General features: G+C 41.3%; 1 protein-coding gene across 1 annotated transcript in view; it reads right to left on the reverse strand.

The window, feature by feature from the left end:
• Positions 1-2,750: 2,750 nt before the first annotated feature.
• The window catches only part of LOC116938857 (interferon-induced very large GTPase 1-like), a 30,833-nt gene continuing 16,226 nt past the window's right edge, over positions 2,751-17,357 (reverse strand). The window contains exon 3 of the mRNA XM_032946580.2: positions 2,751-11,879. Within this exon, the coding sequence (XP_032802471.2) occupies positions 7,064-11,879 (4,816 nt within the window). The 3' untranslated portion in view covers positions 2,751-7,063. The remainder of the gene's footprint in view (positions 11,880-17,357) is intronic.

Here is a 17,357-nt window from a genome sequence, read left to right on the forward strand (position 1 = left end):
TTGGATTTGTGAACGCACTTTGTACGCGTTTTCAATGCGCCATTCATATTCCAACAAGCGTTTATACCAATGTTACTCTACAGAATAGTGGGTCGCCGCTCCTCTTATCCGCATTGATATGAGCAGTATGTGGGGACTATGGCTTAACCGCAAAAGAAACCTATCTGCACAGATGCATACGGACAAGATAAGTATTATCAAACAGGAGGAATTCACGGTGCAACCCATCTCATTTTATAAATATCTGCAGGTAATATGATTGTCATCGATTGATCCTGGCTGCAGATATTGGTAGGTCATAAATAATGAAGATAAGAGAGCAGTTTTCATTGTATTATACATACCGTTATGACAAATACAGGACCTTAAGTCGTCTAGGCAATTGTAGCAGCTTTGGATAAGACTTATGATGGTGCCCATACCCGAGCATAGAGTGCATTCGCTTGTTCAGCTCTTCTGCGCATTCGTCATCGCTGCGCTTGGACGACATGACAATAGAATGATCCGCGCCAGGTGGGTCAAAGCGTTTATGTGCGCGGTGGGACGGAGTCGCAAAAAATAAATAAATAGCGCGTTTTACTTCCGTTTATTCGGGACCCCGGGGTCCCGCCATGAGGTTCAATTGACCACCAACATCTCGCTACACAAATGAACACTCCACATCAATACCCCCCCGCCCCCCCCCCCCCCCCCATTTATACATAAGCAAGCATTAAATATGTTCCATAGCTTGATTTGTACATGTTTTACAGTATCACTGCTTTTTCTTTATCTCACCAAACCATTCCTCCCTCCGTTAGCTTAATCAACGTACCTATTTCTACGTCAATGCATCAACAACTATGGTCGTTCCTCATTATACGGTGACTAAATATACAAAATGTTGCTATTATGTAACTTATACATTAATACTTTGGTTCTTTCGGTAAAGTCACGTTGGTATAAAATTGAATAAATTTAATCACGACGTTTCGATTGCAACACAAGCAATCAAAAACCATCACGTTATCATACATAGGTGTTATCAAAAAGATTTCCAACATCTTAAACAAACACAAGATCCATGGCCGATTCAATACAGTACACAAAATCCGTGATCTAATCCCATCTGTGAAGAATGTCATTTCTGACATGCAATAGCCTGGAGTCTACAAACTAAGTTACACCTGTGGCGGCTGTTACATTGGGGAAACGAAACGACATATCTCGGACCATGTTCGCGAAGACAAGGCAGATCTGAAACACGGCAGAACCAATACCTCTGCCATGGCTGACCATTGTTATAACACTGTGGGCTCGTATGATATTGTTTTTTCCGAGACCAAGATACTCGGAAAACCTTCGGGCTACTATCAAAAGTTTGTTCATGAAGCGATCCAGATATATAACATAGACATAACGTCAACCGAGAAGTTGGACACAAATTGAGCAATCATTGGAAGGATGTTATTAACCAGGTAAAACCCTAACTGCTTTGTAGTGGTTGTCATCCATCATATCTGCCGGGTACTACTACTCTATTTATCCGCGTTACCCCCCCCGCATCCCCAGCTCTCGGCCTCCCACTCCCAGCCCCGCCCACTTCCCCCCCCAGCATCACGTCCTCCTCGCGTCCACGCAGCGCTCGCCTTACCCCACATCCCCACCCCTCCTCCCCCCTTGCTCCTCCCCCTTTCTTACCTATGTAGTGCCGTGAATTCACTCGGACGACAACCGTCTCTTTTTCCGCCGTCACTTTTATTCCATCGTTCCGTACACACAGTAATTCTCTCCGTGCTCCGCCAACTCGGACACTCCGATTTACTTCAGCATCGTCCGTGCATCCCCTTCCACACACAGTGGTTCGTCTTCTATCTCTTCCACACACAGTGGTTCGTCATCTATCTCCTCACACACAGTATCTTCCATCTATTCACACACAGTGACTATATCTATCTCCGCTAACGCTGACTCTCCCTATCGCTATTTACTGTCTTTGGGGTCCGGCTCTCTATCTATTCTTCCCTAACATTTCCAGCTGTCTTCTCCGTATCTCTTCACCTCTCGCCAACAACTGCCCAGCAACAACTTCCCAGCAGCAACTCTCCAACAGCAACCACCAACAGCAACTCCCCCTCCGTTCAAACCACCTCGCGTTTTATCCCCTCTCGCATTAGCCTTAATTAATTGCCACGTGGCTCGCTGGCCGTTTCCCGCCAGCCCGCACCTGTCCCCCTCATCAGACATTCCGACGCCACCACTTAACGCTAACAGCCTCTCGACCAATCACAGCCCTCGTGCCACGACTCCCTTAATTACTTGGGTTCGTTTACGGCACTTGCGACTCGACCTCGTGTGACCCGTTCTCCTTGTCTGTATGTACTGTACATGGCCAATTCCTATGCGCATTATCTACTCCACTACACCTATATAACCTCTTACCACGGCAACTCTCTCCCACTTCAGCAAAAAAATTATTGCTGTGGTTTTCCCACCTGATGATGATTGCTTGTGTTGCAATCGAAACGTCGTGATTTAATTTATTTTATTTTATACCTACGTGACTTTACCGAAAGAACCAAATAGTATGGATCCCTGCAGTCACGAAAACTTTAAATCTAGATTATACGTTAATGAAAGGAATTCGATATGTCACGTGAAATTCGCATTTCGTAATGTTTCAGTTTCATTTATTAGGTATAGCCTTGTGAGCCATTCGGCTCTTGAATCGGGTGCAACCGCGACAAACAAAAACATGAACAAGAAACATCTTAAAGTGACTTTCAGTTTCAGTTTCTTTATTTTGGTATAGCCCTGTGAGCTATTTGGCTCTTGAATCGGGTGGAACCACAACAAACAAAAAAACAAAAACACGAACAAGAAAACACCTTAAAGTGACTATGTGACTGTGCAAACAGAAAATCCATGGAAAAAAAACAGCAAAATATTCCTGAAAAAAGCACCGCACACCAACGCTGTGTGCAAAAAATCCCAGTGGAAAGCAAGTCAAATAACAACAACCACAAGAAAACTTAGACCAAGGCCATCAGTCTAACTCCGCACTACAACAAAACAAACATGTCCAAACCAAAAAACGTCTTCGAAATCACCAAAAAACAAAGCCACAACTGCAACGTAACAGTGATTATAGGGACTGCGACCGAACCTTTTCAATAAACTACATAAATAACATGAAACACCAAATCCTAGAGCCACAGCTGGCTGCATGAGCTACTCCACAACAACAGAAGCATCAGTCGGAGCATCACACTTTTCAATGCACCTCTAAGATCAGCACGCTTAATCAAAATACAGATAATACTTTGCAGCGTCATCCGGAGCGAAAACATTTTATTTTACGCCAATGAATAGCAGTGGCAGCTAGGGGTGTACAACTCTTATATAGCAGTTTTGAGTGAAGATCTCACAGGTAGTGAGCCAAGTTGCAGTTTATTGGCGATAGCATTCCAGACCCTGGGGGCATCAATAGCAAAGGCCCTTCTTCTAGTATTTGTACGGCAATAAGGAATGTTAAGCTTGTAAATGAGCGAAGACCTTAAGTCACATTTGTTCTTCGAAACAGAGAGGAGATCCAGCAGGTAGTCTGCGGATTTTTTTGTAAGTACATCGTGAATAAATAAGATCTGATGCACAAGCCGTCGAACATTAAGAGATGTTAAGTTTGACCCAATGTAGAGATCGCAGTGGTGGGTCCTATATGGGCAGTTCAATGCAAATCTTAAGGCCGAGTGATAAATTGAGCCAAGCTTCTTCAGTACAGTACTGGGGGCTGATTCCCACGACCTTATTTGGAAAATTGTGATTTATATTTTATCATAACATTATACATGTGCCATTAAATGTGCGTTTAAAAAAAGTTTACTGCATTTGAAAGTGTGATTTCAGAATCTTTATTTTTCCAGGAATCCGATGAGCTACACAGATGCCCACATGTCTCGGGGCCAACATTCGTTTACATATGAACGCATTTCCCATTATGGAAACGGAAAATAGGGTTAGATATAAGGGATAATTTTGCTTTACAGACAATTTTCCGTATTTCAAGGGATGCCTGGATACAAAATAAATAAATATAATAATCATATGATTCAAAATTTTCTTTTTTTCTTCAGTTTTCAATTTGAGATTTTGAGTCAATCAGTTGGGGAGCAGAATATGGAACTATTGTGGCCTAGAATTGCCATACTAAATTATCCCTCTGCAATATAATTTAAAATATATTGAATTATATCACTATAATTCCCGATTTCCTGCATTCACTGAACCGGTCACTAAAAAGCTAAATTGTATTTTAATGATAACCTATTAAATGCATATATTTTTTATGTACTACACATGTACGTACTTTATTCGCACTGCGGCCATATATTTTATAGTCATAATTATTAATCAGCATTAAATCAATGTCCTATTTCAACTATGCTGCCAACGTTGCCAGACCGACGTTGCATAGATGTTGCATTCTTGTTGACGTTATCTCAGCCTCAATTCAATGTTGAAACAACATCACTTGCCTGCTGGAAAATAGTTCATAAAAGTATCAGAAGGCAGTTCTTGCGACTCGGTAATGCACTGATTTATGCAATTATCAAAACGTGCAAATCGCTTGGAATGCTTCAAATGGCTGAAACGGCTTTGAAGTGCATGGCTATAAAAGTAAATGACAGCAGGTGAAGGCTGAACCGTTTCATGAAAATGAATATAGTTTAATGCCACCATTGTGGGAATATTATCTTCATCTGGACATTGCTCTGACATGGCATATAACAGTTATGACATCTCATGTCGGCAAGTGACAGATTATCTGTGTTTACACTACCTTTCCACAGGCTGTAAAGCAACAAATTATCGAACACAGAACACTCGTGCTCATACTAAATCTACTAAACACGAAATATATGTGAGTACATTAAAAATCGAACAATAAAGAGACATGCATTCCATAACTGGCCACTTTCTTAGAAAATATTATTCTCTTTTGCGATTCATTTTCAATTTACTATAAGCTTCACAAAAAGTTATGAAATTAATTCCAAGAGACTTATTTTGAAGTTTAATGTGAAACATCGCACACTGAACGCATAGAGGATGTTGTTTTGAAAACAAAATATAATTTTGGGTAAAAATACCAACTCATGTCATGCGCGAATTTCCTGGATATTTTGTTTTACTTGCATGTGGCCCAACAGGTTGAGATAGTGGGATACTGTTTGTTGATATGGGACAGAGGACATGTCCATGTGTGTTGCTTATGTGTAATTAAAGCCACTCATGGCTTCAACAACGAAGTATTCTAGTTGGGGAAATGTCACATCTCTTTGTGTACCCTACATAAGCTGTTTAGGGTACTGTGAAATATATGGCCAGCAGACCAAATGCATCCCAGAATATATGTTCAAATCTTTTTTTGTTTGGCACAGCGTAAAACATAAACAAATTCGACAGAGATAGTTCTGGTGGTGGATGGTAATAATAATTTATACCTGTAAATTGGTACATTTCATCCACAGATCCCAATGTGGAACCTTGGATGGAAAGCAGGAAAAAATAAACAGAACCTGCAGGGTAAATGGCCAGAACAAAGCGATGGGTAAAAACCAATTTAAGGAGGTAAGTTTTCAATGCAGACTTATGAGAGGCCTATCTAGGCCATGGACTAGCAGAAGTTTATGAGCCTTGAGCTTCTACAGTGTGGCCATTAAATCAATTTGCGTGATGTGTTGCCCTCCTTTCTCAGGACACAGCTGGATTTGTGCCCACAATGTCCAATACTTCCACAGGGATGATGGCTGCAGACTGTAAGGGCAGTTCTACACAGCTGCCGTTTTGAATTCAATATTTGTCAATCTAAGTGTGAGATACAAGACAATCTTGCTCATCGTTAGATTTCATCGTTAGACTCTCTCCGTCTGCCGCTCCACAATCCATGCAGTAATCCATGTGAGGGATGACCCCTCCTGAGACTTTAAAAGCAAGATTAATAATACAGGACAACCTTAATCAAAGCAACTTTATCAAACGCATGTTTCGGCTCTACACGGTTTATCTCATGAGTCTGTTTTCCAGAACGCGGGGGTGATGTATTGACATTTTGAGGTTTGACGCTGCTAATATTCTCATCTCCGCGTGGAAAAGTAGTGCCATGAGAGTGCTACATCCATTGGAAGGTGTGAATACATCGACTGAAACGATGTATTTACCATGTATTTGTTTGTTTTTGTGCCGCATGCATCTAGCTGTCCACTCGTTGAGGATGCCTAGATGGTGAATTATTAACGATTGAGAAACCTTTAGGGGCAAGCGTTGGGCTGGAAATTCTGTGACCGGGGCGACTTTTGGGCGTGAGTTTCGCGGTGCAGGAAGAGGAATAGAGATGGGGGAAATCATGTAGAATTCGTAAAAAAAGGGAATGATCATTTCGGACCCAAGAACGCAACCCTATATTTCCGATAGGTCTATTTTTTGTCGAACACGGTTTGCCCAATATGGAATTTCCCATGAAAGTTACCACGTGTTAGGCGAGGTCTGCCTGTGTTCTCCATGTTATTGGCAGGTCTGGGCTTCAGGGATAGCCACATCAGATCAGACCACAAATCGATCCTCCGAGTTCATGATTCAAATTGCGAGGGCATAATGCACTAGAGAACCATCTCGCTGCAGGGTGCATGTTGCAAAGGGACTTTGTTTCCACGCTCTAGATCTGATGCATGTAGATAGTGTGGATTTCGATTTGAATCCAGTTAATCCATTTATTGCAAATCCTTTGTGTAGATGTCTGTGTTTATGATGTTTTCTACACCACGTGTTTATTTACGCGAACCACTGAATCAAATACATGCCATGGTTCAAGGAGCAATACGATGAGATGTGAGAAATATATCTTTACTCAAGTAGGAGTTTTTTCCTCTCCAAATTAGATGCGTTTGATAAAATAAACTGCCTAAGCTACACAAAGCCATTCATACTATTGTGAATGACATTATTTTGATTTTGAAAGACGAGTATCCTTGATGTGACATTATGTGTTCATAAATTATGCTGCATATCACAGTCGATATTTCTTTCATTCACTGATTTCTATGAAGCCGTACATTTGTTGCAAATCGAGTTCCACTTGCTGCTTGGTAATACATTTCCATTTTCTTGGTATTTCTGCCGGTTGGGCATTTCCACGCTTAGCGAACTCTTCATTGAATCTGTTGAACACGAACTTCCAGAATAGTGGGGCCTCCAATTTGAGGTCTTCAGGAATGTTCCAAGAGGCATAGTATTTATTCACAGTGCGGTAGTCTGTGTAACGAACATATTTACCCTTTGTGTCCATATTAGCAAATCGATTTACTTTGAAAAAGAATAAGACTCTCTTTGACACAGAGGTGGTGCACACATCAACTGACAGCTTGTCGGGCGGGTTCCACGTTTGGCCACAGAGTCCTTGAGGGTAGTGCAATATCGCCTGATGTTCTCTGTGGTCGCGACCACCCTGGTCGCATGGTGCCTTGCACAGGGGGCAGGTGTTACCGCATCCAGCCAACAACTTAAAAAGCTCTTCATGTGGCCGCACGGTCAGTTTATCCAACAAGCTCTCAACATCAAAAAACTTTGCAAATTCAATAACTTCTAAACTCACTCGGTCAATCCCTGAATTCATTTCGTTGCAAAAAAGTTTGATACTGTTTGAGTCGTGTAGCTTACTTGTGCCGATGATGCCAATCGCGTACTTTTGCATCACAATATCCCCCGCCAGGGATTCTTGCAGCTTCTCCAAAAGATCGGACACTTTTACAGGACTAGGTTTGTGTAAAAGAGATGAAACAGCTTTCTTTGCCTTTTCTACAATTTCCTTAAATATATAATTTAACAGAGATATAATATTTTCTTTGCAGTGGTTGATTACAAGTTTCTTTATCCAGAGTGTTGTAAAGGATTTATAGTCATCTAGAAATTGGGTATATAAGTTGAATTCATCTTTTTCCAGTAGATCGGAAAGCAGAAACTTTTGCAGGTTTTTACGACTAAAAAAAATTGTACATGTTCTTTTCATGTCTTCGACAATTTTTGGACCTAGTCGTTGGTATATAACTTGCATTAAAGCTGGCTTGAGGCATTGATTGCAAAAGACCGTCGCACTTTTTTGTGCTCCATCTCTAATGTTATACAATTCCGCAAATATACGGAAACAGTCATCTTTCATTGAATCAATACGTTTCCTTGTATTGTTTTGGTCAATAAAACGGTCATGTTGTTGCGTAAATCGACCAATGGCAATGGCACAAATATGCACCTTAATGTCAATTTCGAAGTGTTTACCATAAGGTATTTTATGATCAGTTGCTTTCTTCAGCAAACAATCTATGGTTGCAAAAAGTTCATCCCAATAAGTTGGAAAGTAATCATTATCGGATCTTGTTTGGCTGTCTATTAATTTTCTACATTCATTAATGATGTCCTGTGACAAATTGGTTAATACCACTGGTGCATTGGGGATTAGTTGAGATACTTTACTTTTATAAAACCACCCTGCTATGTGCTCATGTTTCACATTGAATGAATGCTTTGGTGCACTGAAGATGGACGAATCACGTAACTTTTCATTGACCAATCCTTCGTTCAGATGTGTATTTTGGCGGAGTTTTTTTTCCATATCATTTTTCACATTGCGCTTTGTATCTGGTATTTGTGGAATATCTGAGACCGTTTGGGACCACATATCTTGAAATTCCTTGTCAATTTCTTTTTTGGACAAATGAGTTCCACTACGCTTGCACCTCTCCAGCAGATCATTCACACGTTGGGATATATTTTTACTGTCTTGAATCTGCAAAGTGTCCAGAGCTCGGAAACATTCTTTTTTGCAGACAGTCTCTTTACACTTTTCAAGCATTTCCTTTAATATTTCTTTAGCAAGATGCTGAGCACTAGCTTTATAGTCTTCTTTGTACTTCACGATGAGGTGAGCATCTTCAGATTGTTTTGAAAACAAATCCTCTATGTTCTGTAATAGCAGAGATTCGTGGACGTCGACTTCTTCCTTTCCTTTCTCTTGTAACCTCTCATGCACATCATGGAGCTTGTCTGGTGCTGCATTCATTATGGTATTCTGTGCACACTGTGTCCAGGCAATGAACTTGCTACGAAATTTCCACTCCCAATCTGCATACGTTATACACAGTTTGGTGTAGGCCTCTATGACCAAGATGTTTCTGAAGCTAAAAATTAGCGTTTCCTTTTTCACCGAGTCCCATACCGTTGATATCCACTGGCCAAACTCAGGTAAGCTGCAAGGTTTCAGCAACCCTTTTCTCTCTTTTAATTTCTCAAAGATGTATGCCTTAAGTTCCAACACGTGTTCGGTATATCCGTAACTAACAGGGGCCATAGCAGAACAGCCATTCCAAAGTCCAGGAATGAACCAGATGTCCTTGTTCATATCGTGTGCTATGACGTCAGTAAATTTTTTGTAGTACATGGCTTTGTGCTCCATCTTCCCTGCTGCTTTCGTGATCCTATCCAGTTGATCCAGGAGATGTTTCTGATCGTTCATATTTTTGTCTCGTGCAGACACGCATCCAGCATTTTGATGAATGAAGAGACAGTTTGGCTTTTTGCCAGCCTCTCTCATTCTTATTAAAGAATGAACAACAACGTACAATGTGTCATTAATTGGTGCCGCGTTTTCCATGGCCAAGTTAATAATAGCAACGTCGCTCAGAGCAATCACCACCGTGGCCAGCTCATTATCATGCTCACAGCTGTCATCGAGAGTCGCAAGCTGCTGAGCTTTCAGCCCTTCCGTGTCGATCACCAGAAGGAAGTCGAAACCGAGCTCTCGCTTTAATTTGTCGTCAATGTGGATGAGCTGCATGAAAGCACCACGTGTGCATCGACCACTGCTCACAGCAAACTGCAGGCCGAACATGATGTTGAGGAGCGTGGACTTCCCCGAGCTCTGCACCCCCAGCACTGACAGGACGAAGACACGGGGGTCGCCGCCCAGCTGGGTCCGCACTTCAGTAAGTACGTCCGTCACCCAGTCGATGGGAATGCAGCCAGTGTCTCCATCCAGGAGCTCCATGGGAAAGCCATTTATGAGCAACTGAGCCATGACCGATGGAAACTTCAGGAATTGAGGATTGCTTCTGCTCGCTTTGGAAGCCTCGTAGATCTGGCCAAGCTCGCGCATGAAGTGCTCCAGACCCAATGAGGAGCAAGCGATCTTTTTGCTGGTTTGTTTGAGCTCTTCTTTGTCATGGTTTGGATCAAGGCAGAGCTGCTTGAATGTGTCTTCTAAAGGCGTGAGGATTTCGTATGACAATGCATCCAGTTTCGCCTTCATCCAATACAGGAACACCGTGAATCTTTCTATAGGAAGTTCAAGGCATGCTGAGATGAATGAGTGAACAATCTCAGAAATATGACTTTCTGACTGTCGTTTTCGTATGTGTATTTTATCTTCTTTCAGTTGTGCAATATACTCATTGATATCCTTATCTCCCCTGTGCTTCAGGCGATTCATCTCTTTGTCGTTTCTTGACCAATCCTGCCAAAAAATTCCTTGAGCAGGTAGCATCGCTTTAATTGATTCCATATCTGTCGTTTTAATCTCATTGATAATCAAGTCGGCCCTATTTGTGATTATCCCAGAGCCATTGTTATCTCCATCAATCTCAATGCCTAATTGTTTAGCCGGTTGAGACAGGTTTTCTAAAGTTTTCAATGGCTGGCTGTTGTTCAGTAAATTTCTGATGCTGCTTTTGATACTTTTGAGAAATACTATTTGATTCTGATTTCCAAAGACATGTACGTTTTCCTTTTTTAATTTCAATTCGGTTAAAAGAAACCTCACACTCTCTTCGGTTTGGCTGCGATGTTGCTCATCGGGGTGAATCACAAGAAAGACGTTCGATTGTGGATCGAAGCTCGAGGTTATAAAGTCACATTCTCTTTCCCCAATGTTTTCCACAACAACGAACACCGCAGCTGAGTCCGATTTAAGAAACTGGAACTGAGCCGGGCTATCGTGCACATCGCCACGTAGATTTGACACCGCAAATATTTCTGGGAATACATCCACATTTGTTTTCCCGCATGGAAGGTGAAATAAAACCTCCACAAGGCCATTGGAAATCCTTCGGGGAAAGTTTCCACATTCCATGTCTCGATGAACAAAGAAATCATGTTTCTCATCACTGATGATAGAGTTGATGATCGATGATTTGGAGAACCTGCACTCCCCAATGCGCACGAATGAGATCATGGGCACTGCTGTAGTGACCATCGGCTCCTCCGTGTAGCCTTTACTTTCCATTTTAGAGTGCGGTCTCCATTTGTGAACCACCATCCTCATGGCCCAGAGCAGGAATGTGATGCTACCTTGACTTACATCGGGCAGCAAGAGAGGCAACGAGAACTTACACAAAGACATATTGACCATGAGCATTTGCTGCAAGAGGCTGTCTGAGCAGAGGAACACTGCAGTTATCAAGTCCAGAATGCTAATAGAGTGCACAACTGGATCAAGCATGCTAACCAGACTAAACTGATCTTTATCATCTGTATTGGAAGGATCTACAGGTGTGGTTTCTTCACTTGAACTAAATTCAGTGTTTCTAGATTTAATGTTTGCCCTCATTACATTGTATAGGAAATGCATGGGGATTTCTTTCAAAGATGTGGGTTTTTTGTTAATAAGAGCAGCGCTAGTTATTTTTAAAACTGAGTTTAGTGTCATTTTATGTGGGTAGAACTTTTTTAAACCCAAATCACTTAACATGGCATTGAAATCCTTCTTTCTTTCAGCATCAATGGTTTTTGATGCTTGTGAATCAGCATTTGCACGGCGTGGACGGAATGAGCCATCTCCTCCTTGGTCTTCACAGCTGTAACATACAACAAACACGAAGCATTATACTTCTACAGGGTGGCCCAAAAGTCAAAACACATGAAGTTAATTATTATACAGGGTGGCCTAAAAGTCAAGACATAGGGTTATTGCTAGGGTGGTCCAAAAGTCAGGACACATAGGTTTATTGTATAGAGTGGCCAAAAAGCAATGACACACATGGTTATTATGCAGGGTTGCCCAAAATTTAAGAATTATAGGGTTATTTTATAGGGTCGCCCAAAAGTAAAGACAGGGTGGCCCAAAAGTCAGGACACAGGGTTGTGATTATACGTGATCGCCCAAAAGTCAGGACACATGGGGTTATTATGCAGGATGTCCCAAACATAGGGTTGCTTTGACTTAAAACTTTCGTGACTGCAGGAATTCATATTCTATGGTTCTTTCGGTAAAGTCACGTAGATAGAAAATAAAATACAAATAATAAATTTTAGATTTGAAGATTTCGTGACTGCAAGGATCCATACTCTTTGGTTCTATTCGGTAAAGTCACGTAGATAAAAAATAAAACAAAAATCACAACGTTTCGGCCACAACACAAGTGGCCTTCATCAGGTGAAGGGACCGTACTGTCCAGAGGACAGCGTTGGAGTGAAGACAGCCAAGCCCAGGTCGCGACCACAAGCTTAAAGGACGCGATCTGGGCTTGGCTGTCTTTACTCCAACGCTGTCCTCTGGACAGTACGGTCCCTTCACCTGATGAAGGCCACTTGTGTTGTGGCCGAAACGTCGTGATTTTTGTTGTTTTATTTTTTACCTATGTGCCTTTACCGAATAGAACCAAAGAGTACAAATAATAAAAAATATTTTAAAAACAAAAAACTCACGTTTTGATCGCAGCACAAGCGGTTGTCATCAGGCGGAGAGAAAAAAAGGGGGGCAAGCCTCTAACTGCAACTGCTTATAAAGGCCTAAAATGGGTACAAGAGCAGTGGAGCAGCATGAATGGACGAGTTAAAGTTGTGAGTGGGCGGGGCACAAGAGTCGTTGTACCATAGTCCAAGTGTGTCAGCAGCATGGGCGGGCCAGCTAATGTTAATGTAGGAGAAGACAAAGGGGGAGAGAGAAGGGAGAGAGAAGGGACAGAGGTAGGGGAGAGAGAGGGGGGAGAGATAGTAGAAAGGGGGGAGAGATAGGGGGAGAGAGTAGGGGGAAGAGATGGGGGGGAGAGAGAGGGTAGAGATAGGGGAGAGAGAGGGGGGGGAGAGATAGGGGGTAATGATAGGGGGAAAGAGAGGGGGTAGCGATGGGGGGATAGAGATAGGGAGATCGAAAATACGTGAGTTTTTTGTTTTTTAAATATATATTTTTATTTATTTTCTATCTACGTTACTTTACCGAAAGAACCATAGAATATGGTTGTTATTATACAGGGTGGCCCAACAATTAGGACACAGAGAGTTATTATTAAAATACAGGGTCGCTCAAACGTCAAAACACGACGGGTTAGTTTGCAGGGTTGCTCAAAATTCAGGACACAGGATTATTAGGCAGGGTCGCCGAAAAGTAATGACACTTATGGTTAGTTATACAGGGTGGCCCAAAAATCAGGACACATTGCGTGGTTTTACAGGGTATCGAAAATATCAGGATACATAGGTTTATTATGTAGGGTGGCTTGAAAGTCAGGACACTAGGGTGGTCATTACAGGGTGGCCCAAAAGTCAGGACACATAGGGTTATGTGGGTGCCCCAAAGTCAGGATACATGGTTGTTATACAGGGTCACCCAAAAGTCACGAGACATAGGGTTATTATGCAAGATTACCCAAAAGTCATAACCCATTGGGTTATTATTATACAGGGTCGCCCAAAAGTCATGACACATAGGGTTGTGATTGTACGTGATCGCCCAAAAGTCATGATACATACGTTAATTATAAAGGGTCGCCCAAAAGTCAAAACACAAATGGTTATTACGCAGCATGGTCCAAAAGTTATGATACATAAGGTTACTATATAGGGTGGCCCAAAGTCAGGACACATCGGGTAGTTTTACAGGGTATCGAAAAATACAGGATACATAGGGTTATTATATAGGGTGGCCTGAAAGTCAGGACACATAGCGTGGTCATTCCAGGGTGGCCCAAAATTCAAGAAACATGGGGTTATATATGGGCACTCCAAACTCAGGATACAAAGGGATATGACGCAGGTTATCCCAAAAGTTAAAACACATAGGGTCATCATACAGGGTCAACCAAAAGTCTGGACAAATGGTTATTATACAGGGTGGCCCAAATTTAGGACAAATAGGGTTTAATATGCAGGGCTTCCCAAACTTCAGGACGTGTTTTTTTTACACGCTCGCTCAAGTCAGGACACATAAGGTTATTATGGATTGTGGCCCAAAAGTCTGGACATATAGGGCTAGTATATAAGGTAGCCCAAAAGTCAGGGGACATAGGGTTATTATACAGGCTGGCTGAAAAGTCAGGACATAGGGTTATTACATAGGATGGGCCAAAATTCAGGACACATCAGGTTGTTATTTTACAGGGTGGCCCCCCAATGCTAACAACCAAAAAACAATTAACAAACACTAACCAGCTAACTTAAACCTAGCCCCACACCCTTCTCCCACCAAGCTTGCCACTGGTAAACTCCCACTAATCTACAGACTTAAGACTGGCACCAGCTCCCTGTAGAATACAGAACCGACCTTACGACTATTATTCTCCTAATATTTAAGTGTTTGAATGAGTTGACTCCTGTAATAAACATCTCACCACCGAAATGCTGAAGTTTTTTTCATATATTACCTGCTGATTCTGCTCTAAGTCATCGCTATTCCAATAAAGACGACAATTCGGTCTATGGGAGACAATAGTTGTTTTGTTTGTTGTTCCAGCTATGCCTCAGTGATTGTCAATGAAATCGTTATTTAAATACGCATATTTTAAAACTCCCCTGTCCTCATATAATATAGGCGTTGTTCTGCCCCAAGCAGATATGGGGGTGCGTTCATATAGGAACTTCCTGATATGATGGTGCTGAGTTTGGTCACGTGACCAGGAAGTTCCGGGTTAAGGATCTCTAAGTCACGAGGCCAGGCGGAGAGTGTCAGGCATTACACAGAGTACAAAATGGTGGCACAATTAGTGTCTCAGTGAAGATGGGTGCATCTGTTCATTGTGGGACTTTAAGAAACATTGTCTGTAAGTTCGTTTATATTCTTGGTTCTTTCGGTAAAGTTACGTAGAAGGGAAACAATAAAATAATAAAAATATGAAACAATACAATTCTCACGACGTTTCGACTGCAACACAAGCAATCATCATCAGGTGTGAAAACCACAGCAAGAAAATTTGAAAAAAGTGGAGTTTTTTTTCTTAACGTTTGTTGCAGTCGAAACATCGTGAGAATTTTATTGTTTTATATTTTTATTATTTTATTGTTTCCCTTCTACGTGACTTTACCGAAAGAACCAAGAATATGAATCCCTGCAGTCACAAAAGCTTTAAATCAAAAGTTCGTTTATGTTCTCATAAGACTGGGCATGCTGTTATAATGTTGGGATTGCTGTTATAATGCTGTAAATGCCTTTATAATGCTGTTAAATTTGATGAATATGGGGCCTAGTTAACAACGAAGCCTGCCAATTGCATTATTGCAAATGTTATTTGTAGTTGGATAAGTCGAGCCAGACTTGTGCCCATGTAACTTTAATGCATAGCTTATTCTCTTGGTGTATAGCTATTCAGTGCTAATGTAGGTGCCTGGTCTATCCAGGACCTATTTTTGAGATTCATGTTATCTAAGACAATGTATGATGCTGCAATATTCATTCATTGTATTGATATTGCAAGTATTAATGGATGCTGTATTTTGTGTTTTTCCATCAGTTTTACCTCGTTTCATTCATGAAATACGTTGGAGTCGGATGTTCACCCTGGCTCTGAATGTTTATTTAATGCGAGGTTAACTACTCGGATAGTGGTGCAACACAGCGCACAGCAAGGCCTAGACAGGCTTGCTCCATCAATTAACAAGCTTCAGCTAAAGCACTTGAGGCCTTGTGCAAATTGCGCTGTAGATAACTTGAGTTTATTATGTTATTATCTGACCCCAACTCCTATCACTACCCCAACCTCTATTACTACCCCAACCCCTATCACTACTTCAACCCTTATCACTACTCCTACCCCCATGATTACCCCTATAACTACCCCAACCCCTATCACCTGCCCTATTACAACCCCTATCACTACCCCAAGCCCTCTTGCGATTCCTAGCCCTACCCCAACCTTTATCACTATCACTACTTCTACCTCCACCACTACCCCTAACGCTACCAGCCTTTGTATACAGCGATACCTTGACTTTTGTCCACTTGACTTTCATCTTTTCACTCTTTTGTCCATTTTAAATTATAACCACATTTCAGATTTCGTCCAAGTGTTTTCCTCTTTCGTCCGATTTCATCCAACCTTCCACGTTTGCACCACGCGCCATATTTTTCGTTCAGACTTTGAATAGAAGTTGTTCAGTGAGCATCTCTTATATTTGTGTTTATTCATATATTATTAATACTGTACTTATTTCTGTGATTGTACTGTAAACAATTCATAGTTATTTTTGTGACAACAGTATAATACTGCAGTGTTTATTTATGCAAGAATAAAAAAATATTTCAAGGTATAATTCTGTTTATTTAATAGTTTATTTATTCTTAAATTTTGATTTAAAGCTTTCGTGACTGCAGTAATTCATATTCTTAGTTTTTTCGGTAAAGTCACGTTGAAGGGAAACAACAAAATAATAAAATATATATAAAACAATAAAAATTCTCACGACGTTTCGACCATAACTCAAACGGTCGTCTTCAGGTGTGTTGGTTTGCATAAATTTATTTTTAAACGGCGCATTTATTTATTTTAAAAAAACGTTAGCGCCACGCGCAGCGATTTGGCAGTTTATTTAGGACTAGTCCATCTATATTCTGAAAAGAGGAGGGGGGAGACGAAATTTTATAATGTATGCTGTCTGAAAGCCACTGTAAGCGTGAACAATCAATTAAGACCTGAAATGGTTTATCAAATCTTTCCAATGATTGCTAAGATAGAATCCATCTTCTCGGTTGAAATTGTCTCTGTGCTTGTATATGTGGATAGCCTCATGAACGAATCTCTCATGGAAGCCAGATGGCTTACAAAGAACCTCTGTCTTGGAAAAGTCAATGGCATGTGAGCCTACTGAATTAGAACAATGATCTTCCACGGCCGAGGTGTTGGTCCTACCGTGTTTAAGGTCTGCTTTGTGTTCACGAATGCGGTCCGAGACATGGCATTTGGTTTCTCCAATGTAACTACTACCACAGAGGCAACTTAGTTTGTAGACACCAGGGTATTGTATGTCCGGAATGACATCTTTTACAGATGGAACCAGATCACGGATTTTATGTAATGTGTTGAAACGGACCTGGATCTTGTGTTTATTCAAGATTTTGGAGATCT

The sequence above is a fragment of the Petromyzon marinus genome, chromosome 4 (genome assembly GCF_048934315.1).
Source record: "Petromyzon marinus isolate PM22_M1 ecotype Great Lakes invasive population chromosome 4, UKy_Petmar_22M1.pri1.0, whole genome shotgun sequence".
Lineage (NCBI taxonomy): Eukaryota > Metazoa > Chordata > Hyperoartia > Petromyzontiformes > Petromyzontidae > Petromyzon > Petromyzon marinus.